The sequence below is a fragment of the Equus caballus genome, chromosome 28 (genome assembly GCF_041296265.1).
Source record: "Equus caballus isolate H_3958 breed thoroughbred chromosome 28, TB-T2T, whole genome shotgun sequence".
Lineage (NCBI taxonomy): Eukaryota > Metazoa > Chordata > Mammalia > Perissodactyla > Equidae > Equus > Equus caballus.
In genome coordinates this window covers 11,363,576-11,374,534 of record NC_091711.1, presented here as the reverse complement: position 1 = coordinate 11,374,534, position 10,959 = coordinate 11,363,576, and the positions used below count along the sequence as shown (strand labels likewise).

Sequence of the window (10,959 nt, the reverse complement as noted above, 5' to 3'; positions counted from 1 at the left end):
TTATGAAATGCAATGTAAAACATTCCATGAGAGAGGTTAAAGGAAGGATGTGGCCTATCAGAGGGAAAATGATTAATTCCAACTGGGGAATCCTGATGGACTTCATAGGGAGATAAAATTTGAGATGGATTTTGAATAATGAGTAGAATTACAAATAGTAAGTATGTAGTTATTTATTCTTTCAACACACCTTTAGCAAGCATGTACTATGTGGCAGGTACTCTTGCATCAAGGATTCAGAGATTATTTCTATATTCCAGGAACTTAGAGTTGATAAATAGAAAGGCAGGTCAACAAGTAAAACTCCAATAGTGTTGTAAGTGAAATGCACAAAACACTATAGGGAAGCTCTTAAGTTTCCCTAACTAACACAGTCTTAAGGTTCAGAGAACAACAGGTTACAGGGCGGAGGTGGGGGGGAATTATTGAAGTTCAAGTAATAAAGAGTAAAAGCTGGAAGGTATGAGTATATGATGTATTTGAGGAAATAATAAGTGTTGTTGCAGGAGAAATGGTACATGGTAAGGTGGTCACAATGAAAGAGAAAATAGAAAAGACTTTAAATCTATGCAGAGGAATTTGGATTTTACTATAAAAACAACTGTGAACCATTGATATGTTTGTTTTTCAGTAGAGGAGAGCAATTTATTTATGAAATGTGAAGGATATGATGAAGAATTAGAAATGGAAAAAGCATTCAAGAAGCATACTGCTCAGAATCGAAGGTTAAGCACATATAACTATGACTATAATTCACAATAAAAAATAATACAGTACTTCAAAAACCTATACAGTAAAGATTTTGTTCAGAGCCTATAGAGACTACTTGTAGCTGCTCAGAAAGACATTCTGGTGGCAGTATTATTTTCTAATAACCCTTTATTTTTAAGATTAGGTAATGTTTTGATGCTTAAACATGGAAGAAGAGCTTTCCAAATAGAGGGAGAAGAACAAACAAAGGCAGAAACACAAAAATATGATATTCATGCAGGAAAGAACTAGTAATGTATGTTTTGTCAATATAAATAGTGGTAAATAAATTGGAAAGAAAAGTTTGCAACCTTAAATAATTGGTAAGGTTCCTGGACTTTTCCTATTGGTAAGGAAGAAACATGGAATGTACAGGGAATATGAATAACGCAGTCAGAATCATGACTTCAAAGAGTGATAAGTATATTGTAAAGAAGGAAGAAAAACCAGTCAAGAGGATACTGAAATTATTGAAGCCATGAGATACTATGGGACTCAATAGGGATAGAAGTGCGGGAAGATTTTTGATCTAGTGCAAGAAAGTAATGGGAAAACATTGCAAAATTTTAATGTGGTCAGATTTTAATTATGAAAAGATAGTCTATGTTCCATGAAGTGAAAGAAGAAAGACAGGACGAGAGGGAAGGGAAATTTAATGGAAGTTGTGAATCAAGCAGTTAGAAAACAATTGCTATAGTCCAATTGATAGAGTGTTAATCTGGGGGAAGTGGTGGTAGTAAAGATAGATGGAAGATGGATTTATGATATAATTCAGAGTTGAAATTACCATTCCTAGACATGTATATTTATGTTAATAGAAACATATTTGTAAGCTAATAGAAAGGTTGACTATATGGGAGATTAGGCATGGCTAACAGTATCCAGTTGGAGTCCACACAGGATGAAAGCAGGGGAGTCATCCAGATGAGACCAGAAGTGGGAGAGAACAGAATGTTGGGGAATATTTTCATCTACTGGTAGGTGAAGAAAGAGAGCAGTGAGTGAAAGAGACTGAGAAGGAGCTTACTAGAGAGTAGGGAAGAAGCAAGGAGAGAATGATAATCATGCAAATTAGAAGAATTTCTAGAAAGGGGAGATCAATTATAGGAATTTGCTATACATAAGCAAAAAAAGAGAGAGAGAGAGAGAATGAGAGAGAGAAAAGAAGCAAAGGGCATTGAATTTGGTAATTAAGAAATGACTGGGAGATCATTGGAAAAGTAGGGACGGTAGATTCTAGTATGGGTCTCTCATCTTGAGAAGGGTGGGAGATCCTTCTGGGAATGTAATGAAAGCTATGGAGCAGTCACAAGTAGAAATAGGCATACACAAACAGTTGTGTCAAATAACTCAAGAGTTTTTCTGAGACCCCTTTAAAATCATGATTTCCCTATCCCCATTCTAGCTTAATTGTGGTAAAACCTTAGATTGAAGTATTGATGCCTTAGCATTAAAAGTTTCATGGCCAAGATTAATCAGTAGAAGAAAAGAGGTATATCTACCAGATGGACATTGATAGTGAGACAAATCCCATAGTCTGAAAATATGCACGGAACACAGCAGTTATATAAAAACTGTTGATCATTGCTTTCTCTGGTTTTGACTCTAGACACACTATAAATGAATCTGCCAAGTCCAGTTTTCTGATCTTTTCAGCCTAACATTCCAAGTGGCTTCAGCTGGCCACATATTCTTTACCAAATCCATCTCTGGCTTCTGGGCCCGCTGCATCAAATGTCACAAATGTAATTGTTTATGTTTACTGCTCTCAATCAAAATATTTCAGCTGGCAGCTTGAGGGAGGGCTTGAAGAGTGGAAGAGGGACAGAATGGAAAATGCAGAGGTACCAAAAGCATGGAATGATATTTTTTTTCATTTGATGGTTTATTGTTCAATGATTTTGAATCATAAGTCCTTTTCTGGCTATCTCTTCAGTGCTATCTATGGCATTGCATAAAGCACGTCAACAATTACACAGCTCCGTTTCTCAGGGAAACGATTTGTTCTTTCATGCATCATTCACACTTTACTTTAGTAAGTGTACAGTGTTAGCAGCTATCCCTCACACAATCTCAACTTGTCATCCCTATTCCTTTATGCCATTCTCACTTACCACCCCCACCAAAAAAAGAAAAAAAACTAGTGTTGATTCTCTGACAATTTGGCAAGAATTGGCCAAATTCTCTGGCAACAACTCTGTATCCAACATTACTGACAGCTCATTCACATCCTACAAACATGAAGAATTAATAAACATTCGTTTGTTGTATTTTGTGTTTTCTTGATGCCGAATGCCATGTGATTTGTCCAAGGGTTTCTTCCTATTACTGTTTCCTAGCATCATTAGTTCTGTCCAAACACTCTAGTCAATGTTTTATTTTTCATTATTTTGTAATAACAAAAATTAAACTGACCTAATAATGGCACAAGTTATTTTATTCTGAAAAGGTAGAAAATTAGAGTGTTGGAAATATTGATCAAAAAAATTTAATGATACTCATATGATATTGATTAAAAACATCTCTGAGCACTAAACATTTTTTAACTGAAATGAAAAGAACTTAGAGAGGCAAATTTTATAATCAATGTAAATTAACCTACTTTATTTTAGCATGTTAAACTACATCCTAATGAAGCCCAAATCAATCTGTTTGATTCAAAACTTGATTTTAAGTGATTTCCAACTTTATCAAAATGCCTTGGTTTTCATTAATAAATCTACTCTTCTCCTATTTTCCAATCACTTGTTTTCTCATAAAGGAAGTAACTTCTAAAGAGTTCCGTTACATCAACATTGAGGAAAAACCAAGAATACTGAAGATGATTAAGAGACATCAACCCTTTCACCATTTTGGCTGAAAAGAAGAAGAATTGTGTTAAAAATATTTAAATAAAGATATGAGGAGACCCAGAATTAACAGGAGGTATTAAACATGTGGGCTGAAGCAAACCAACAATTGTGGTCTTCCCACTTCTGCTCAGAGAGGAGTCAAATACTCTACCTTAGGTTCCATGTCTCTCTAGTTGAAATGAAAATGAGTGGTTCAATTACAATTCGAATAGGGCTGAGTTCCAAGGAAATATTCAGAATTTGTGTGCTATATTTATTTGACTTTATAAGATGTCTCATCACGCTTTATACACATCTTTGTTCTCTTATAAAACTTCAAATAAGACCATTTTCAACAAAGGTCTTTGTGAGTGTGTGTGTGTGTGTGTGTGTGTAGAGGGAGTTGTCTGTATGGGTCTCGTGTATTTGTGTAGGAAACTTTCTTGGGAGTAAAGGGCTGTAATTAATAACTGCAGACAACACACTGTGTGTGCTACTTGTACTATTTTCTCTCCCTCTCTCCCTTCTCCCTACTTTCTCCTCTCTCTCTCTCTCGCACACACACACACACACACACTCATTTAGTCCTTGCCACAACCCTACTATTTTTTCATTTTACAGTGGGGAAAACTAAGGCACAAGGAAATGCAGCGATTGACCTCCGATGCCACAGTTGGTCAGTGAGAGGGAGTTAATGAACCGCTCTATTAAGAAGTTTTTGTTCACTAAGCTATCTATCTGGCTTATTTCAAGAATCCAATAAGCTTGGGCTGCTTTGGGGAGTCATGTTAATTTCTGAAAATTTACAAGCCAGAGGTTTCTGAGAGACTGCATCTGTTCAGATCATCTAACTAGGTTATCTTCAGAAAAATAAAATGACCCAGTATCATCTGGATTCCCTCAAGGTATTGTTTATAACAGATGCAGTTTCCTAAGAGAAACAGGTTGAATTGATTGAGAATGTAATAGATAATTGTGGGCAAAAATAGGCTAGTGTTAAGAATATGTTAGCCATCAACTATTTCCTTTTTAGGATTCTTTATTTTACTCAGAATATAGGAAAGTATTGTCTAGGTTTTATAGCCCCTCAAGCCTATTTAATAGCAGTAGAGTGTTCAGGCTGATTATTATGTTACACTAGAACTTAGCTGATGTTGAAATAGAACATTGTTCACTTTCCTATGGTTCCTAAGCAGAAATTCTTTAGAAATATGATGTAAGAAAATTGCTGCTCCCAGAATTTCTGCCTGGAATATTCTAATTATGCCCAAATCCCCATTGCTGCAACACCCTAGTTAATTCCTACTTATTTACTAAGATCCAGATCAAGAATTGCCTTTTTATAAAGCTCTGATTCCTCCAGGAAGGGTTATTCTTCCCTCTTGCTTTTAGAGCACTTTGCATGGATCCTTTCTGCTCTAACACTTCCTAAATGGAAGTCTAAGAGAAATCAGACATTAGAGACTCTATCATTTTCTTTTGTACATTCTCAATGCTTGTGGAGTACCTGATAACTAAATGCTATTGAACAGCAGTGTTGTTCAAATTCATGAAACAGAGTTTAGTCATCCACCAGATTCTAGTTTTAGTAAGAGAGATGGCTATGTCTCCACGTGCAACATGGAAGTTTCACACAATCTTAAATCTTAATTGCTTAAGACACTTATGCATAAATAGCAGCAGTTCTCTTAGGAGTTTGTGACTTACCTTACTTGACTTGTGGTCCACATTAAAAGTGGCAATTGCATCCTCTGTTTTTTTCCTCCCAGATTTGGTTATTACGTATTCAGCAAGTTTGTTCGCTAAATAGGTCTTTCCTGTACCACTTGGTCCCGAAAGTATAATTCTGTGATGCTCCATCAACAAATTAAAATACCTTTGGGTAATTGGTTTAGGAATCAGCGTATCAAAAACAAAGCTGTCCAAACTGTTTTCTTCTACCCCTGAAGGAAGAAACAGAGGGAATAGCATGCCTTATTGTTCTACATAAGGTAGATTTTAAAATATGGTGTCAATCGACAACAGAGCTTCATTAGTTACAGGAATGCAGTCCTTGCAAAATCCTTTACTTGATATTTCTACCCCACAAACATGTGCTGCCATTTTAAGATAGAAAATGTCAGTAATAAGGCAGAATGGACATCCAAATGAAAGCATTTTCTCTAGCTCTGGCTTCCCTCCACTGTCCACTTCATGCTCCGCACTTATGTTTCCAGAGAGAGAAATGGAAACATTACTATAAATTCTATCATAAAATCTTCCTTACCTTTGAAGGCAGTAGTTTTGTTAAGAATAAATGTAAAGATTATAATGTAAAATATATATGTGTGTCTATGTTCTTCCTGTTTTCTTACTCTTTTCTCCACTTTATTTTCTCCTCTCTCTCATTACACATCCCAGCTGTACAGCCACCTAAGCTTTTGAAGAATACTAATTGTGATATTTGACAAGGAATTAAGAAGATCAACAGTACCTCCTTTTACTAACCCAATTACCTTAATCATAAAGTCAAATTTTGACAAATTCATCTATTAGTCCATAGTTTACATAGATGTGTTCTGAGTCTTTAACGTATATGAGCAAGGAATTATGGAGACAAACATACTTTAGATATTCTATTTGCCTATAATTAATCACATCATCCAAAGCAAAGAAAACAGAATTTCTCATCCCTGATCTTAACTTCCATTCTTTATCCCTAGTGGGTATTTCTTGGGTATACATGTTTTAAAATCAAAGATATAGAGATGAATATATTACTTTGAAATATATAATAATTTTTTGAATCCCACCTAAATAAAAGGTGATAATGGAGAACCTAGAAATTTGAAATTCCCTAAATTGTATTCTGTTTTGCGAGTTTTGGAGAATCGTCAAAATTACATTCCATTTCACATTCTAAAACTCAAAGAATTTCATTTACTTGGATTTCAATGTTTTTTAGCAGGATTTTAGTGTTTTAAATATAAATATGACTCATTTAATACCATCATACCATTTCAAAACTATTAAAGTGGTTAACATAGTTTTCAAATATGAAAATTTGAAGGGAAACTGCAAAAGAAAAGAAAAGAAATGTTGGTAAAAAAAAATACAACTGTGCTTTTCATTTTCATCTTTACCTTTCAGGTTCACAGTGATGATGTTATTATCTCCAACAAGGTATCCACAAGGCAGCAGTTCAGGCACTTCTAAGCTATGAGATCTAATTAAATCTCCTATACAGTAGCTAGCAATGCAGTCAGAGCTCAGACCAAGACTAGAGGATGTATCAATTCGAAACACATATTCCTAAAATGGTACATGTGAAAAAGGAAAGTCAAAACAGAGGTTCAACTCATCTACAACAAATACAAAACTCCTGAGGATTTGAAGTTAGCTGTCAAGAATTTTAGAAATGAGTAATATAAGAACTATTAATATCAAACAGCACAAAGAGAGAAAGCTTTCCTTCATATTTGAAATGGAGGAGAAGAAAAGTAGATATGTCTATGCTAGTAAAGCTAAGGGAAGCATCTAAAATTAAACATTTTTGAAAATCAATATTAGGATTTCATACACAACTTACCTTAAAGAGACGTCTAATTACACCATCTAAGACATCCCACTTGGTTTTTCCACTAACACCAATGGATCCTATCAAATATGCCTGAGACTTCTGATCCTAAAAAAGAACAAAATAAAACAAGATAAAATCTAACTATGTGTCTTGTTTTATTACTGCATTTTCTACTAAAACTTATTAATGTAGTGGTGATTAAGATTAAAATGCTTATCAGGCCTATGAGTTCTACAGTAACAGACACACATTGGATTATATAAAATAAAACATACTTCCAAAATTTAACCAACCAACCAACCAAAGTAACAGCAATAGCAACAACAAGAAGAAAGAGAGAGATTAGGTGAAGTGATAATGTCAAGGTAAACTGACTCATAACCTGTTCAGTAGAAGGGAAAGGGCTGGGAGGGAAGAGTCATCTGTTTTCATGCAGGGGTGCATTTCTGAAGAGAAGTATCTTGGTAGGAGGGAAATGGTGATAGAGACTGAACAGAACCATACCATATAAATCCTGCAACTTCATCTTACTATTTTTGTGACCTTATCTTTCTTTTTTTTTTTTTAATTTTTATTTTTTTGGGATGTACATCATATTTCAAATTCTGGATACATTATATCATGTTCACCACCGGAACACTAATTATAGTGCATCCCCTCACATATGACCCTAATCACCCCTTTTGCCCTCCCCCCCGCTTCCCCAATGGTGACCACCAGTCCAATCTCCAATGCTATGTGGTTTGTTTTTTTTTTTTGTCATTTTTGTCTTCTACTTATGAGTGAGATCATATGGTATTTGACTTTCTCCCTCTGACTTATTTCTCTCAGCATAATACCCTCAAGGTCCATCCATGTTGTCACAAATGGCTGGATTTTGTCATTTCTTATGGCTGAGTAGTAGTCCATTGTGTATAAATACCACATTTTCTTTATCCATTCGTCCCTTGATGGGCACCTAGGTTGCTTCCAAGTCTTGGCTATTGTGTATAATGCCGCAATGAATATAGGGGTGCAAGTATCTTTATGCCTTTGTGTTTTCAAGTTCTTTGGATAAATACCCAGCAGTGGAATAGCTGGATCATATGGTAGATCTATCCTTAACTTTCTGAGGATACTCCAGACTGCTTTCCATAGTGGCTGCACCAGTTTGCACTGCTACCAACAGTGAACAAGGGTTCCCTTCTCTCCACACCCTCTCCAACATTTGTTGTTTCCTGTCTTGTTAATTATAGCCATTCTGACTTTATCTTTCTTAAGCCAAAAACTCAGTTTTTCATTTATTAACTTACATTATCTCTAAAATACAATCCAGTTTTAAAAAGTAAGTTATCTGTGGTTGTATGGCATTCACATATTCACAAAATAGGCTCCATTTTGAATTTATCAGAAAATTCACTATTTAAAAAAACTTGCCAGGACATTCCACAGGCATCATTTTATCAAGCAAAGAATCTCTTTACAATACAAATAATTGCCCCAAATTTATCTTTCTTTGTCAGATGGGATTTTGAGGAATTTCTACATATATTAGAAAAGTAAACAATTCAAGATTTATAGTCTAACTGGAACTTCTTTTATGACAATTGGAAATGGTTACGTGAAATAGTGCATGATGCCAGTGGATATAATTAGGTAGTTGATACATTACAATCCTGGTTCTAGTCACCAACTGCATGGTCCTTAAGAGGTGGTAGAATAATAACTGAGTCAGGTATTAGAAGACATGGATTCTACAACACGCAACATCTATCACCTAATTAAGAAATGTGACCCAAGGTAAGTCAGTTAGCTGTCTCAGAGCCTCGATTTCTTCATCAGTAACATTTAAGTCTATAAGGGTAAATGATTATCACCATTATTTAAATATAACCTGAATTAGAAGGCAATATTTTTTCAGAAAAAGTTGAGAAATTCACAGCAAAATCATTGTGATTTTGTTACTATTGTTATGAATTGAATGGTTGTGTCTCCTGAAAATCTATACATTAAAGTCATAACCCTCAAGATGATGGTATTTGGAAAAGAGGCCTGTAGAAGGTAATTAGATTAGCTCATTAGAGTAGGGGCTCTTACGATGGGATTAGTGGCCTCATAAGTAGGGGAAGAGAGAGAGAGCTCTGGTATACACAGTGACAAAAGGTCATGTGAGGACATAGCAAGAAGGTGGCCACCTGCAACCCAAGGAGAGAGCCCTCACCAGGGACTAAATCAGCTGGCACCTTGATCTTGAACTTCAGAACTGTGAGAAAATAAACTTCTGTTGGTTAAGCCACTTGATTTATCGTATTCTGTTATGGCAGGCCAAGAAGACTAAGACACCTACTTTCAATGTTCAAAGACATTGTCTTTTAGAATTATTTTGGAAAAGAAAACTTATTTTCCCCTGTTACTGTCATCCAGTCAAAATGGGACACTCACGCAATGTTTGGTAAGCAGCTGCTTTTAAATTAGAGATAGTTTAATCTTCACCGAGACTACCAGTCTTTCGCCTAAAGATGCACATGAAAAAAGCAGACATAAATCTGCAGCTCAAGCAGGAAGTTTATGGCGTTAGAATCCTTGGAATACTGCTCAGTGTAAAAATTCACAAGCACTATCTCACTTCTCAAATGTAAATGCTTCAATTATTTTAAAATTCTAAGGGATTTTTTGTTTTTCTGTGTGATAGAAAAAAATTGGGGTACTTACAAATTTGTATTCTTGCCACTCATCTACAAATTCAGCTTGAAATAACATTTTTAGTTTTAAGAAAGGGCTTGAGTCAGAATGACATTGCCAGTTTGAAGGCAATACTTGATTCCAGAAAAATTAAAATACTTGCCTTATACTTGCTTAAAAATGATACAGATAAGTAGCATCAGTGGAATTTGTCATATTGAATTCAGAATAACACGTGTCTTTCCAATGTCTAGAATATTCATATAGCTTATTAGTCTCTTCTTTGTATAGAGACCATATTGACACCTCTAGCAACATGTTACTACACATTATAAATATCACCTATATTTTGCAAGTGACACTGAAAGAATGTGTTAGACATGGTGTTTACCTCAAAGAAAGCAATGTATTTTTTAAGTTTTAGAAATGAGTGTGGCTAAGAACCAAAATTGTTTTCAGTGAACCAACATGACATCTAGAGATACATTTCCACTTATATCATGATGTCATTTCCTTGGGTTCCTAACTTTTATGCTTTTATAGCATATTAAGCTAATGCCAAGACAAATACTGCTGAGCAGTAACAAGTAGTGTACTTAATCAGAACAAAAATTCAAATATAAAACACATTAGATTCATGGTCATTCTCATCCTTTAGTCAGAACTTAAGATTAAGGAAATACCTTTGCTCGACCGTAGCCCTTGCTGATGGAGACTATAATTTTCACACTGCGGCCATCTTTATGTCCAGTTGCATCACCAGCATCATCTAGCAAGATATCTACCAAATTTTCAAAAATGCACACAAACACACACACAATAGAGACAAATTAGCTCAGATTTTTTACTGTCATTGTTTTCTTTCTCATAATTTTATATCTTTCAATGGAAATTTAGCCTTTCTACTTCCCATCCTAGCCTAACAGGTTTGAAAAAAATCAGCTTTCAAGAAGATGAATTACTGTGGTTGGGTTAAAGTTTCAATCTAGGAATTTATTTCTTCCTCCAAGCATCTTCACCCAAGTGTTGGTCCATTGCCTTTAAATGAGGAGAAACAGGTTTCTTTTTCTATTATGCACAGATATGAGTAATACCTGAATAATATTCAGTTACCATTAAAACCATGACAAACAAAAAAGCAATCTGATTTTTCTATCT

The 10,959-nt window shown here is 35.0% G+C and overlaps 1 protein-coding gene across 20 annotated transcripts in view; it reads right to left on the bottom strand.

Moving 5' to 3' along the window:
* NAV3 (neuron navigator 3) overlaps positions 1 to 10,959 on the bottom strand; it is a 776,877-nt gene that overhangs the window by 16,143 nt on the left and 749,775 nt on the right. For all 20 annotated transcript variants that reach the window (XM_070254197.1, XM_070254199.1, XM_070254205.1 and 17 more), the window contains 4 exons: positions 10,485 to 10,582; positions 7,150 to 7,245; positions 6,704 to 6,872; positions 5,289 to 5,524 (listed from right to left, as the gene is read on the bottom strand). In XM_070254197.1, coding sequence (XP_070110298.1) covers positions 5,289 to 5,524; positions 6,704 to 6,872; positions 7,150 to 7,245; positions 10,485 to 10,582 — 599 coding nt within the window. The remainder of the gene's footprint in view (positions 1 to 5,288; positions 5,525 to 6,703; positions 6,873 to 7,149; positions 7,246 to 10,484; positions 10,583 to 10,959) is intronic.